The sequence below is a fragment of the Staurois parvus genome, unplaced genomic scaffold (genome assembly GCF_062004578.1).
Source record: "Staurois parvus isolate SC_StPar_1 unplaced genomic scaffold, SC_StPar_1.0 ptg000258l, whole genome shotgun sequence".
NCBI lineage: Eukaryota > Metazoa > Chordata > Amphibia > Anura > Ranidae > Staurois > Staurois parvus.
In genome coordinates this window covers 5,142,031-5,158,664 of record NW_028318054.1, presented here as the reverse complement: position 1 = coordinate 5,158,664, position 16,634 = coordinate 5,142,031, and the positions used below count along the sequence as shown (strand labels likewise).

Here is a 16,634-nt window from a genome sequence, read left to right as displayed (position 1 = left end):
TGCAGAAATGCTGTTCCAAACTTGCAAGAAACCTCCATCATGCTTCACTCTTGTCTACAGACATTCATTATTGTACTGCTCTCCAGCCCTTCACAAACTGCCTTCTGTTACAGCCAAATATTTAAAAATTTGACTCATTAGTCTAGAGCACCTATTGCCACTTTTCTGCACCTCACTTCCTACATTTTCGTGCATAGTTGAATTACTTAACCTTGTTTTCCACGTCGGAGGTATGGCTTTTTGGCTGCAATTCTTACATGAAGACGACTTATGACCAGACTTCTTTGAACAGTAGATGGGTGTACCTGGGTCCCGTTGATTTTCACCATTTCTGTGCGGATGGCATTGCTGGACATCTTCCGATGGTGAAGGGAAGTAAGCATGATGTGTCTCATCTGCTGCATTAAGTTTCATTGGCTGACCAATGTTGCCCATTTCTTTGTGCCTCTTCAAAAGAGCTTGAACAGCACATCTTGAAACCCCAGTCTGCTTTCAAATCTTTGCCTGAAAGAGACCTTGTTGATGTAGTATAACTACTTTGTGTGCTCACTCTTGCCATGGTATACAACCTGTGACATGAAACTGTCTTCCACAGCCTCACCTTAGTAGCAAATCTGGCTGTTCCTTACCCAGTTTTAATCCTCCTACACAGCTGTTTGTTTCAGTTAATGACTGTGTTTCAACCTATATATGAAACTGATGATCATTAGCACATGCTTGGTAAAACTGGTTAATCATACACTTGACTCTAGTCCTATAATATCCCTGACTTTGTGCAGGTGTACAAAGTGTGCAAGTGTAAGAATTGATGCTGGTTTGAAGCCAAAGGGTAGTCACACCAAATATTGATTTGATTTAGGTTTTTCTCCTGTTCACTCACTTTGCATTTTGTAAAATTTATAAAAATAAACAAAATATATATTTTTGAACACATTCTTATTTTACAGCATTTCTTCACACCTGCCTAAAACTTCTGCACAGTAATGTAGGTGCTCAGCATATCCTCTTATATTTGTAGTCAGTGTGCTCCCTTGCACTGCGGGTCTGTGTACTCTCTTACGTGGTGCTCAGTGTAACCCCTTATGCTGGTGGTTGGTGTGCTTCCTTTATGCTGGAGGTCCAGTACTCACGGCCATCCTGCAGAGCACTCTGGATCCTAACACACACTTAGGGGAAATTCCTTCAGTTCACCACTCCTTATTTTGTTGTGTACACAGGGACAGGGTAACAATGCTGCAATGATTTTACTGCTTAACAAATAATGCTGTCACCATATTACAGGATGTTCAATATCAGTGGATCAGCTGTCACATTTACAGGTAATAAAACTATGTTACAGGGAGAACTGAGAAAATAGAAACCACTGTGCTACTGACAGACTGCATCATATACAGTATGTCATATATTTTGCCCATAGTTCTACAATTACTAAATCTGGCATATACGCCTATTGGGACAGATCTCATTCATAAATCCTTGTATGTCATTTAACTGTGCCATTTTAATAACTAGTACTGTAGTACTGTTCCATGTATCCTACATTTCATATAAAACAACTTTAATGCCCATGTAAAAGACAGGCCACTATAATATCTATAAAAAAACCTCTCCTGGGTCTACTACATATACTGAAATTCTTATTATTTTGTGTTTACAAACGTTTTTATTTATTAAGAAATAGGCTGCAAAAATAGCTTAAATCATAAGGTATAATATACAACAGAGAAAAAGGCACATCTGTAATATTCATTCCAATAAGGTACAGTTATGTAGAACATAAATGTTAAATACATGAGCAAGGTAGGCAGAGCAATAAGGCCACCAACAGAAAGATACTATCAATTAAATCATGAATATTCCTTGGTCAGACAGTAAGGGGTTTATTTACTAAAGCTGGAGAGTCCAATCATCTCTGGGAACATGATGTGTTGTCTAGATGGGGTATAATACCAGCGGGTTAATACTTTAAGGGCCGTCTCACGGACAGCAAGAGAACTAGAGCTCTTACGTATGTTATCCACCATCGAGTCCCAGTCCTCTGCAGAGAAGGTGACAACACTATCAGCTTCCCATTTCTGTCTATATACTGAAATTATTTTAAAGAAACTATTTTAAGTTTACACCTCCTTTTGTTCTGGAGTGCTATTTTTTCACCAAAATGAAAACGAGTTGGGAGTTTCTTCAAGAAAAGTGAGGCCACTGCAGGTCTTGTCAATCAGTGTACCAAAGCAGGTACATGTCTGTTTTTCTCTGACTCATCTCTAATATGGCTAGCACATGCATCGGGAGGGGGCATCTTTATGGAGACTTGTTTCAGGGATTTTAGTTAGCAGACGCCTTCTAATGCAGTAATAAGTGCTTTTTAAAAGCTGACAGAAAACTTGATTTATAGCAGCACGAGAACATTCTAGCAAAAGTAAACAGTATGTTTGATGATTTATTCATATGCCCATTTTAGATTCTAAAAAAATTGGAGTATTTCAGCCTTAAAAGATAACATAGGAGACTAAAGGAAAAAAGGCATCTTTCTACAAATTCAAGATGTTTATTATAAATGTGCTTTGTAATGTAGATTGCAAACTAATTGCTGTATGGAAATACACATGTGAGAAGTCTCATGCTTGACAAAATAGTAAAGGTAGTCGAAAAAGTATCTGTTAAAGCTCTACTCCAACCAAAAGTACCGGATACAGGGATAGAATCTCTGTAATGCTTCCTGGGTCCCAGCAAGGTGAATTTCTGTTTTAATTAATGTCTGTATCCTGATTTGAAATAATGTTCTAGTTTGGTAAGTCTAAAATATTGCATATGAATAAGTTGTATTTTCATGTGCAGCCAGCAAGTAGAGCTGTGGGCTTCTTTTCACATGCTCTTCTTACCTTCTGCAGCAAAAAAACTTATAGCTTACAGAGCTCAAAAACTTTGATTGAAATATGTATACACACAAATAAAAATGAGTCTTATCCCCCCCTCTCTTCAGACACTTCTGTAGGGGGATTCAAATAGCTACAGAATATCGGAAAGGAAAAAAAGCTCTGCATGCAATGATCGCTCTTTCTGGAAATCTATGCAATGACTCCTGTGACAAGTGTGCACTCTGTATGAAAGTCTAAACATATAAATGTTTAAAGTGATATTAGAGGCAATTTTTTTTACAAATAAAATAACAAACATACTTACCTGCTCTGTGCAGTGGTTTTGCACAGAGCAGCCCAAATCCTCCTCATCCCTCCCCCCCCCTGCGGGCCCTCCTGACCCCTTCTTCCTGCCATATGCCTCTAGAGCTTGCTACGAGGGTACCCAAGCATGCTCACTCCTGTGCCACTGCTCTGCGTGTCCATTCACACACAGAGCTGTGGCTCGGCCCCACCCTGTCTCTCCTCATTGGCTCACTGGCTGTGACTGACAGCAGCGGGAGCCAATGGCTCCTGCTGCTGTCTCAGCCAATGAAGAGGGAGAGTTCCGGGCTCTCGTGCACATCGCTGGATCGTGATGGGGCTCAGGTAAGTATTGAGGGGGGGCCTGAGGGGGCATGAAGTTAAAAAAACCTGAAGCCTTTACAACCACTTTAAGAAGTATAGCTAAATCTGAACAATAAACTTGTATGCAGTGGAATTCACTGAACATTCATAGAAAAATGTACTATAGTCATGGTAAAAACATTAAAACTAGAGGCTTACAAAGGGTTGTAAAAATAGTTTACATGCCCTTGTTGGAAAAAGCCTAGTTTTTTCCATTTAACTGTTTATAGATAATGAAGAAATTTCAACCCAGTCCCCAGAGTATAATAAACACTTACCGCCATCATCACAGTCTTCTGGGGCTTTTGCTTTTTTGCACAGACGAGGATCCAACCACGTTGTTGTTTTTGTGTTATGGCTGATAAAGGGTAAAATGGCAAAAATATGTTATTCTAGTATTAAACACAACAGTTTAATTTTTATGCTTATTTTTTAGGATTGCCAATGACATCTAATGGTAATAATGTGGTATTCTCCTGGAATTTCAGGAAAATGCCACAATATGACCACTAGATGGGGATGATGATCCTAAACAAGTTAGGCAAATTATAGTGACAGTTTTTGATGAATTGTGCACTGTTTATGACAAACTCCTTCTTGTACTTATTTATATTGCCTATTTATACAATATATGGAACAGAAAAATTCAGCACTGCACGCCCATCCAAAAATTCCATTAAAGTAATTTATTAAAAAAACATTTTTGGTAAACATCCTTTTTGTTTATTTTTTTTTTGAGGCACCCAGGGCATGCAGTGTACAAAATCAGAGCAGCTCATTATTGAACAATACCTAGCTGCACTGAATATGGTCTGGTGTATGTGCTTTGCATGATCTGGGGCAGTTTACTATTATTCAATAAGAAAGAATAAGTAAAAGATTCCAGGCACTGATTATGTCATCTTTTTAAAATGACAGTGCAGGATACAGGAAGAGTTGCACTTTAGCCACACAGTAAATTCAAGAGGCTAGCGGTTTCAAACAGTTGGTCCTGGGAGTCCACTATATGATCCTGATGCTAACCCAATAAGCATAACAATATGCACAAATGATGATGGTGTCACCACCAAAAATAGGATAGTTTTCATTATATGTCATAATTTACAGCACAGGAATGATGTTCATAACAGAACAAGGGTAGGTGGGGAAGGTTTACTTTAAGATGACCACCATCAAAAAACTATAGCAAAGCATATAGCAGGATATACATTGATGTTATACTTATTATATTTTAGATGTGGTACGTTAATAAAGTATTAAAGTTTTTACATTTTTTGTACTGTGTCTATGTGCCTAGAAAGTCCATAAATATTCTAGATATATTTTGATACATTAATGGATACTGATTCCCTTCACTGCACACCATAAGGGAGAAACTGTCAGAAAAGACCTACTAGAACAGCTGAACTTTATTTGCGGTTAATCAGAGGCACTATAAATGATGGCAAGTGTGTACTGACTCCTATATAACATGATTTTGAATGAGATTGCTTAATTCCGAACACATCCCCAGGTATAAGAGGGTGTGCACACTTATGCAACCATATTATTTTACATTTTTATGTTTACTTCCCCCCCTAAAAGAGTTCAGTTTGTTTTTCAATTAGGTTGTACAGTTTATAGGTCACATTAAAGGTGGAAAAAGTTCTGAAATTATTCATCTTTGTCTCATTTTTTTTACATCACAGAAATCTGACATATTAACAGGGGTGTCTAGACTTTTTATATCCACTGTAACTTGTGAAAATTCTGTCCTTGGTTTGTTTCTGGCCACCTGTAGTCACTGTGGCTAACTGCATATAGCAGGGCTTAAAATGTCAAGTCCTGAGCTACTAGCCAGGCCTTAGAGTTACTCGCCACCAACAAACACACACAAACAGAGACAGCTGTACACACAGACATGTACATATACACACAGACACATGTACATACGTGCACACAGACACATGTACGTACATACACACAAACACATGTACATGCACACACACACACAGACACATGTACACACACACACAGACACATATATAGATACACACAGACACATGTACAATTGTACATGCATACAGAGACACACACAAACAAACACACACACCCCCCCATAATAAGTTGCAGTACTTCGTTGTTCACTCACAGATCTGGGTACTGCACTCTAGGGGGAGGCAGAGAGCACAGCCCATACTCATTGCTTTGCTTTCACTCCGCTATTGAGCAGTCTGACGGCTCCCAGTGCCAATGACAGATCCGGCCTGAGCTCCGAGCCTGCTCAGCAAGACGGCCCTGGGGGACACACTCGCCCCCACCATAATTTCCACTCCCCATTGGTGAGCAGTCGAGTGGAAATTTCAAGCCCTGGCATATAGTGTAATTGTAATTGAAAATGGTGCAGGGGATGTTGAGGTGAGATAGAAGGCTTTTTAGTGTTCAGGAAACATAAGAACTACCTATTCTTCCTCCTGCATGTTTAACTGTACGGTTGAAAGCTAGCCCAGCATTTAAAGCAGACAGCTGGTCACCTACGATAGTTGATTCTTGCAGTAGCATTTACTAAAATAATCATATGGCACAAGAAGGGGGGAACTTGTATAAAAAGGCACAATCACTTGGGTGTGCCTATGGCCTATGATGTCTGAATATGGCCCTGCCCTTACAACAACAAAAGGATCATCATCCTTGTTTACTAACAGAAGATTTTATACATGCATTTGTTTCCCTGTGATAAATGTGTGTGTAAAGCAGGTGTAAGTCTTAATCAAATATCATGGTGCCTTTGTTCACATCTTATTCTGGGGTTCGGCAGAGGCAGGCTATGGCCCACCCTACAGAAGATTTATTGCATTCCCTTAACGGAATATACAAGCACACATCAAAGCTGTGCCTGAATAGATAAATCTATTCTTCAAAGGAAAAAAAGACAGTTTCTAGCACAAATATTATATCATGCATAACAAAATATTAAGATGTAACAAAACTATGTCACATTAACTTACTCTATGAAGTAGATCATGCCTGCTTCTGTGTAGGCCATTTCCCAGTTTTTTGGAAGGGGTTCCAGGTTTTCACTTTGTGTTAAATAATTCCTGAAGTCCATAGAACTATTGGTCTGGTTGTAGCTAGGGACAGTTTTTCCCCAGTCTGCAGATTCCTGTCTGTGCTCTGAAAAAAATGAAACAGACGGCTCATGTGTTGATACCAATCCATCTTGTCAAGAAGAAGCTCTTGCTAGACATATTGGAGGAAAATGATTAATAATATGGAAAAAAAACAACCAACTGTAAAAGGACCCATTTTCTTTTAATATCTATTTATGGGACTGGTAAACCTAACTACAAGGAACCTTTCTAGAATAGTTGCACTGCCTGCTATAAATTGGATACTCACAGACTTACAAATAAGAGTGGTCAAATCCAAAAAGCAGTAATTTCCTTTGGCTCTCTTTCCCTTGATGATTGCACTTTCCCATTTCTAAGCATGAGAACTTTGCCAAGCTGAGCATGAATGTTTATGAGCACAGTGGTTTAGAAAAAAATGGAATCTGGATCATATTTGCATGTCTCACTAATGTCAATGGCCAACTCTACAGTTAATACTTGGTGTAAGTATGGATAAAGATGTTTGGAGTACTACCTGAACAATTCCTGATCACATCACCACCTACCATTATTTGCTCACCTGTGACCTCCATAGAATAGTAACAAGCACCTCCATCCGTTAGAAGCGTTTTGCTCACCACATTTAAATACTGGTAAAGTGCAAAATATTACATTTTTGTTCTTGGGCTTATATACAGCATCTCAGAAGTGAGTACACCCCTCAGATTTTTGTAAATATTTTATTATATCTTTTGATGTGACAACACTGAAGAAATGACACTTTGCTAAAATGTAAAGTTTACTGAAGACAAGCAGACTAAGGACATGGATTGCTGGAACCATGTCCTGTGGTCTAATGAGACCAAGATAAACTTATTTGGTTCAGATGGTGTCAAGCATGTGTGGTGGCAACCAGGTGAGGAGTACAAAGACAAGTGTGTCTTGCCTACAGTCAAGCATGGTGGTGGGAGTGTCATGGTCTGGGGCTGCATGAGTGCTGCCGATACTGGAGAGCTACAGTTTTATGAGGGAACCATGAATGCCAACATGTACTGTGACACACTGAAGCAGAGCATGATCCCCCTCCCTTCACTGGGCCACAGGGCAGTATTCCAACACGATAACAACCCCAAACACACCTCCAAGATGACCATTGCCTTGCTAAAGAAGCTGAAGGTAAAGGTGATGGACTGGCCAAGCATGTCTCCAGACCTAAACTCTATTGAGTATCTGTGGGGCATCCTCAAAAGGAAGGTGGAGGAGCACAAGGCCTCTAACATCCACCAGCTCCGTGATGTCGTCATGGAGGAGTGGAAGAGGACTCCAGTGGCAACCTGTGAAGCTCTGGTGAACTCCATGCCCAAGAGGGTTAAGGCAGTGCTGGAAAATAATGGTGGCCACACACAATATTGACACTTTGGGCCCAATTTGGACATTTTTACTAAGGGGTGTACTCAATTTTGTTGCCAGCAGTTTAGATATTAATGGCTGTGTGTTGAGTTATTTTGAGGGGACAGCAAATTTACACTGTTATACAAGCTGTACACTTACTACTTTACATTGTAGCAAAGTGTCATTTCTTCAGTGTTCTCACATGAAAAGATAGAATAAAATATTTATAAAAATGTGAGGGGTGTACTCACTTCTGTGAGTTACTGTAATTCGAAATAATTGAAGGAATGGTGAAAGCTTGACAGTCAGAGACCTAGCATTTTAAGAAGAAAAAGTCAGCAATGGTACTCATATTTTTCTCAAGACAGGTTTCCTTAAAGATACACATTGACCAATGGTTGCCAGCTTCTGAGGTTGTAGAGGATGAGGAGGATGTGTCCTGGACAGGTGCTATGTGTCACCTATATTTGGGTTGTGGTAGTTTTAAGGGAAATGTTTGGTGCACTCAGGGGTCTCACCCGTGCAGGGAGAGGAATTATAGTCAGGCATAAGTAGAAGACTGACTTGCAGCTGTCTCTGTATTAGTGATTCTTTATTTGGGAATTTAGGAGGTTCAGAGTGATATTTGGGTGGGAAAGAATCTCCACCCTTGATAATGGGGACTGTGGTCCAGTACATAAGATGCCTAGTGATGGGGGTGGAATAGTAGGAGTTTGGGAAAGGAGACCTGTCTGAGTGCTGCATGCGCACAGAAAGCTGCCAAAACAACTGAAGCTGGACTTTGCTAACTTTGGTGTAACTCCCATACATGAACTTGAATGTCTTATATTGTATTTGTGCTGAAGACAAGCAGACTTCTGTGTTGTGTTTTCTGACGTTAAGTCAGTTTTGTTTTGTTGCTGGACGTTCTGCTTTTGTTTGCTTTAAAGAAAAATAAAGACTTTCACGTTTAAGACAGATGGCGTTCTACATGATCCCGAAGTGCTATATCTCTGAACTTTACAGGTATACAGTAAGGGGCCTCAACTGCAACCACTGACAAAACCAAAGGACTACACATAATGCTCATGATAAGTAATGTAAGAGAGGAATGTAAGCACCTGCAGACATACTAAAGGAAATAATGTATAGAGAGTCTGTGGACATGCTATAAAAGTTTGGTTGGAGATATGTTGTAGAGCACAGTGGAAGTCTGGGGACATGGGGTTAATAGAGACCACTGCAATTATGCCTTTATATATGAATGCTCGCACTCCCACTAGACTGTCACACAGAGTCCACAGGCTACACATCAAGTACCAAAAGACTGTAATTGGCCTTTGGGCCACAGGAACCAGGTGATCAGCCTATATTAAAACCTTCTTTGTTCAGTAGTCGGCACATAACATTTTTGAGGATCTCACCTGGTCTCTGAATTCTTCCTTCGTGCTCAGGAAAGGCACTACAGCGCCTATATTTTCTGAGGAAACTTATAAAATCCCATCTGTGCTACAGGATATTGGAGAATTTTTATCATTGTACTACTGAGCGCATCCTCACAAGTTGCATCTTAGTGTGATACAGCAGCTGCACTGCTTCAGACCGCAAAACCCTTCAGAGGGTGGTGAAAACCGCCCAACAAATTATTGGTGTTCAGCTTTCCACCTTGGAGGCCATTTACAAAAAACGCTGTGTACAAACGGCAAAGGGCATAATTAATGATGCCTCTCACCCTAACCATGGACTGTTCATACTCCTTCCATCGGGCAAACGGTACAGGTGTCTCAGAGCCCGTACAAATAGACTGAAAATAGTTTTTTCCTGTGGCTGTTAAAGCATTGAACAGCTAATCAGTAGACAATCTTGCATTACCGTATATTTTATTCACCATTGCATTACTGACTATTTCATCCATTAATGCACTACTCATTGCACCGATTATGGTATTACTGTATATTCCATACCCCGATTTTTGTTATATTGTTATTTATTGTAAATTGGCCATTTACGCACTTCTGGCTGGATGCTAACTGCATTTCATTGGCTCTGTACATGTACTTTGCACAATGACAATAAAAGTTGAATCTAATCTAATAATCATACAGTATATCCGCCACACAAGCGTGTTTTTTTTTTTTGCACTGGATAGTCATCCCTGGTTCTTGCTTTATTGTGGGTTCACAATGGATAGCAAAATCCAATGAAGGCAATGGATTTATCCTGCAAAGCTCATCTAACCTATACACCCATACACAAATGAAATCCCTTTACTTAAGCACTTAATTTGTTTCATGCCCATTCAATCAACAAACAAAAAGACTGTTTCCTTGATATAATCTGAGAAGTTGCATGGTTATTTTTACTTTCTTCTACAATATAAAACAGCTAAGAGGACCTATAACTTCCAAAAATAATGTAATACTCACCTGTACTTCCACTGCTGCCATTGACAGCTTCTCTATCCTCGTCCTCCTCTTCTTCAGGGAGAGAAGAGTCTGTGCGCTGCATTTTACTGACAGATGTGGTTCTCTTCCTCGTGACCTCCGTGTCAAAGTCTGCGTCAAATAGGGCTCCATCCACAGGATCAGGTTGGAAGGGACTTGGCTCAGCTGGTGGTTTAGGAGTGCCATAGAAATTACCTGCCAACAAAAGGGAAAGTGTTCAACACTGAACAAACCAAACAATCGGGAATGGTGCATGAGTGTACGTGATCAATATAATGTATATCAAAATAAAACTGAAAGGTGACCACTGAAAGGGAGCTCACATATTGCTCATACAGTACAAATGAGCATCAATGACAATAACTTCTCCTTATAGGAAACACTGTTAAAAATGAACTGATGGTGTTTAGAAATGTGTTTCACTTATCAGAGGAAATGGAGCCCGTCTGCATATCATGTCCATTAAAGCAACCTGACAAGTAACGAAAAAGGTTTTGTGTTCCTATTTAACTCCTTATTAACCCTTAGTTTACCTTAATCAGCCATAATTAACTCCTCCATTTCTCCTCACCTATTTTGCTGCATATTTTATTTTTCTAACTATTAATATTTAAACATTTTTTGTTTTTTTTTGCTAAATTAAAAACAAAAAGCCATTATTTAATTTTGCAAATAACTGTGCAGTGCTTTGCACCATTTTAAACAAGACAGATTATAAAATAAAATGTATAAAATGTATGTAGAAAAAAGGGTGGTTTTTTTTTAGTTTTGATTTCTATGGACTGCATGAAAAATATAATTTTTACATTACTCTATTGTCTTAAAGTATAAAAGGCAAAACATTGTTTTAGTTTTGAAGAGAGTCAAGAGGGATTAGAACACCTGTTAGGTTTTTATTACAATCTGTGCCCCCATTAGGGAAATTCACCCTCTCTATTTGTCTTGATTACTGTTATCATCAAAAGAGAAAGTAAAAGAAAATTCTAAATTGTAGGTTGTCCCCAGAAAAGCAATAGAGGGGAAATCTTTCAAAGGGGACACTAGTTCTGGATGATTCTCTTCACACATGGAAGAAAAATATATTTGAACTATATTCTAAAAATATTATTTCCAAATATATTGACATATAATTGAAATACTACCATATTCAATATATTTCAAAATATATTTCAATAAAATAAAAAAAATAATAATATATAAATATATATTAAAAAAAAAATTATATATATATATATATATATATATATATATATATATATATATATATATATATATATACACATACATATATACACACACACACTGTATGTTGAAATGCGTTATTACAAAATATATGAAAAATATTTTTAAAAATAAATTTTAAAAATTTACTGTGTGTCTTTAAAAATACAAATCTACATTTTTGGAACGTGTTTACAAATATCTGTAAAAATATATGTTAAAATGACTTTTTTATATGTAAAAAAAATCTGAAGAATATATTTAAAAAATATATATTTTTAAAAATATATTCTTTTAAAATAGATCCTTCAGATTATTTTTTAACATATATTTTTTACATATATTTGTAAATGCATCCCAAAAATGTAGATTTGTATTTTAAAGACATACAGTATATGTGAAATGTAATTTTAAAAATATTTTTCATATGTTTTGTAATAAAACCGCATATATATATATATTTTTTTCTTTAAATATATTTTGAAATATATTGAATATGGCCAAATTTTTAGTATTTCAAATACATGTCAATATATTTGGGAAGAATACTTTTAAAATATATTTCAAATATATTTTTCTTCCATATGCGTTCATTTGCAAGAACTTTCTTTCCCTTCACATTTTTACTACGGGACAGGAAGTGAAGGTAAATCTCCCTAATGGGTCACATAAGTAAAAAATAAATAAATACATATATATATATATGTATATATATATATATATATATATATATATATATATATATATATATATATATATGTATATGTGTGTATGTACATGTGTATGTGTATGTATATATATATATATATATATATATATATATGTGTATGTATGTGTGTGTGTATATATACACCGTGTTCCAAATTATTATGCAAATGATATTTTTCTCATTTCCCTAAATAATTTATGTAAATAACAGTCAGCATAATTCTCATGTTATCAACTATTAAGAGTACAATTCACATTTTATTGCACAAACCTCCTAATAACAGGATTTTTTAACCATAAAAAACTTACAATGCACTGTTCCAAATTATTACGCACAGTAATTTTCAAAACACTTTATAGGTTGTAAAGAACTGAAAATTGTCATTTGTTGTGTTTGCAGCATATTTACTGAAATCAAAAGCTATTTCAATCAAACTTTTAACAACATTTTAACTTTTTAAACATTTTAACAGGTCCCGTTACATTTTAACATAGGATCCCTTATTTGATAGCAGCTTCACAAGTCTTTGCATCCATTGAACTTGTGAGTTTTTAGACAGTTTCTGCTTGAATTTGTTTGCAAGATGTCAGAATAGCCTCCCAGAGCTGCTGTTTGGATGTAAACTGCCTCCCACTCTCATAGATCTTTTGCTTGAGGATGCTCCAAAGGTTCTCAATAGGATTGAGGTCAGGGGAGGATAGAGGCCACACCGTGACTTTCTCTCCTTTTATCCCCATAGCAGCCATTGATGCAGAGGTATTCTTTGCAGCATGAGATGGTGCATTGTCATGCATGAAGATGATTTTATTACGGAAAGCATAGTTCTTCCTTCTGTACCAGGGAAGAAAGTGGTCAGTCATAAACTCCACATACTTTGCAGAGGTCATCTTTACACCTTCGGGGATCATAAAGGGGCCGTCCAGCTCTGTTCCCATGATTCAGGCCCAAAACATGACTCCACCACCGCCTTGCTCACGTCGCAGCCTTGTTGGAACAGGGTGACCGTTCACCAACCATCCACTACTCTATCCATCTGGACCATCCAGGGTTGCACGGCACTCATCAGTGAACAGGACTGTTTAAAAATTAGTCTTCATGTATTTTTCTGCCCAATCTTGCCGTTTCTGCTTGTGAGCATTGGTTAGTGGTGGCCGAATAGAAGGTTTATGCACAGTTGCAAGACTCTGGAGGACTCTACACCTTGATGTCCGTGGGACTCCAGAGGCACCAGCAGCTTCAAATATCTGTTTGCTGCTTTGTAATGGTATTTTAGCAGCTGCTCTCTTGATCCGATGCATGGATCTTGCAGAAATCTTGTGCCTTTATCTGCACGAACCCGTCTGTGCTCTGAATCAGCCACAAATCTCTTAATAGTGCGATGATCACGCTTACGTTTTCGTGAAATATCTAATGTTTTCATACCTCGTCCAAGGCATTGAACTATTTCACTCTTTTCGGCAGTAGAGAGATCCTTTTTCTTCCCCATATTGCTTGAAAATGGTGCTCTGCCTAATAATGTGGAACACCCTCCTTTAGTAGTTTTTCCTTAAATTGGGCTCACCGGCCAATCTAATTATCACAGGTGTCCGAGACTGTTTTCAGTGATCAAAAGAGCCCTGACACACAATGCCATCCATGAGTTAAACTGAAAAACAAAATATTTACTCTTTGTGACACTTAAATAGAATTTGCATAATAATTTGGAACGTGATATATATATATATATATATATATATATATATATACACACAGTTGCAAGAAAAAGTATGTGAACCCCTTGGGATTACGTGAAGTTTTGCATGAATTGGGCATAAAATGTGCTCTGAACGTCATCTAAGTCACAACAATAGAAGAACACAGTCTGCTGAACATAATACTACACAAACATTAGATATTGCCATGGTTTAATTGCACATAACATGTAAACATTCACAGTGCAGGGAGGAAAAAGTATGTGAACCTTTGGACTTAATAACTGGTTGACCCTCCTTTGGCAGCAATAACCTCAACCAAACGTTTCCTGTAGTTGCAGATCAGACCTGCACAACGATCTGGAGTAATTTTGGACCACTCTTCTTCACAAAACTGTTTCAGTGTAGCAATATTCTTGGGATGTCTGGTGTGAATCGCTCTCTTAAGGTCATGCCACAGCATTTCAATCGGGTTGAGGTCAGGACTCTGACTGGGCCACTCCAGAAGGCGTATTCTGTGCTGTTGCAGCCATTGTTTTGTTGAATTACTTGTATGCTTTGGGTCATTGTCCTGTTGCATCACCCATCCTCTGCGGAGCTTCAGTTGGCGGACAGATGGTCGTACGTTTTCCTGCAAAATGCCTTGATAAACTTTGGAATTCATTTTCCCATCAATGACAACAATCCGTCCAGGCCCTGAGGCAGCAAAGCAGCCCCAAACCATGATGCTCCCTCCGCCATGTTTTACAGTGGGGATGAGGTTTTGATGTTGGTGTGCTGTGCCTTTTTTTCTCCACACATAGTGTTGTGTGTTCTTCCCAAACAACTCAATCTTGGTTTCATCTGTCCACAGTATATTTTGCCAGTAGTGCTGTGGAACATCCAGGTGCTCTTTTGCAAACTTCAAACGTGCTGCAATATTCTTTTTGGACAGCAATGGCTTCCTCCAAGGTGTCCTCCCATGTACTCCATTCTTGTTTAATGTTTTCCTTATTGTAGATGTGTCAACAAAAATGTTAGCATGTGCCAGAGATTTCTGTAGGTCTTTAGCTGACACTCTGGGATTCCTCTTTACCTCATGCAGCATTCTGCGCTGTGCTCTTGCAGTCATTTTTACAGGACGACCGCGCCTAGGGAGAGTAGCAACAGTGCTATACTTTCTCCATTTGTAGACAGTCTGTCTTACCGTGGACACATGAACATCAAGGCTTTTGGAGATACTTTTGTAACCCTTTCCAGCTTCATGCAAGTCAACAATTCTTGATCGTAGGTCTTCTGAGAGCTCTTTTCTGTGAGGCATGGTTCATATCAGACAGTGCTTCTTGAAACCAGTAAACCCAAAACAGGTGTGTGTTTTTTAAGGGCAGGACAGCTGTCAGCAACACATCCAATATCATCACACTGATTGGAGTCAAGGTTGGCTCACTCCTGGCTCCAATTAGCTCTGGGAGAGGTCATTAAGCTAGGGCCTCACATACTTTTTCCTCCCTGCACTGTGAATGTTTACATGTTATGTACAATTAAACCATGGCAACATCTAATGTTTGTGTAGTATTATGTTCAGCAGACTGTGTTCTTCTATTGGTGTGACTTAGATGACGTTCAGAGCACATTTTATGCCCAATTCATGCAAAACTCCACGTAATCCCAAGGGGTTCACATACTTTTTCTTGCAACTGTATATATATGTATATATATAAAACCCTCCCTTACACTATTCAAAATGAAAATAAAAGTTTTACCTATAGTTCTGCTTTAGGTAATAACAAAGCTATTGACGAATAAACAGGGCAACAGCGGAAATGTAAAATCTGCTCCGATCCATTGCGGGTATGGAGCAGAAGTGGTTAAAACCAGAGCACACGTCTGCGCCTTTCTTGGGTCTCTGTGTCATGGTGACTGACAGCATATTCAAGAAAAGCATGCATATTTATGTTAGTCTGTTTGAATTTTGGTGTTTGCAATAAAATATTTGACACCAGCAATTTCAGTTACAGCTTTTATAGATTAGATGTAAGCTTTCATCAGATTATTTTACATTTTGTATTAACATTCATCTGCTTCATACTACACTACTGACAGGGAACATGCTTGATCTCATTGCAGTTTTGCCAATAAGGATTATAAAATGATGCACGGTGCGGCTTTTCTCTCCTCACAAGTTACAGATATAAACATACCCTCCGCGGTTGTGCTAGGGGACAGTAAATCCCACTTCTGCATGTGCTTTGTATAGATATTGCAGACAGATCATCTCACCATCTGTGACAGGATAGAACAATCACGTTTGACCATAACCTCTACATATAAATAGCTGCATTTCATTTTATGTGAGATGATTACAATGATGTGTATGACAGGTTGCAAAACGGCACAAATTAATATTTGGCTTCCTATGGCACTATAATAAATATTGTTTGCTCCAAAGTAAAATTTTATTGTAGTGCACACAGTGTATTAATGGCTGTTTCCAGGTAACAGATTATGTTGGCAAACAGAGGTGAATAGAAAGATAAGGTTTTTCAATTCAGTCAGTTAGCTAAGTCACTAGACTTCAAAGATTCAGTGGTACTTCCAATTTTGCAGTG

General features: G+C 38.1%; 1 protein-coding gene across 4 annotated transcripts in view; it reads right to left on the bottom strand.

The window, feature by feature from the left end:
• MAGI3 (membrane associated guanylate kinase, WW and PDZ domain containing 3) overlaps positions 1 to 16,634 on the bottom strand; it is a 489,943-nt gene that overhangs the window by 164,014 nt on the left and 309,295 nt on the right. For all 4 annotated transcript variants that reach the window (XM_089681068.1, XM_089681065.1, XM_089681066.1 and 1 more), the window contains 3 exons: positions 10,408 to 10,620; positions 6,509 to 6,674; positions 3,800 to 3,879 (listed from right to left, as the gene is read on the bottom strand). In XM_089681068.1, the coding sequence (XP_089537194.1) occupies positions 3,800 to 3,879; positions 6,509 to 6,674; positions 10,408 to 10,620 (459 nt within the window). The remainder of the gene's footprint in view (positions 1 to 3,799; positions 3,880 to 6,508; positions 6,675 to 10,407; positions 10,621 to 16,634) is intronic.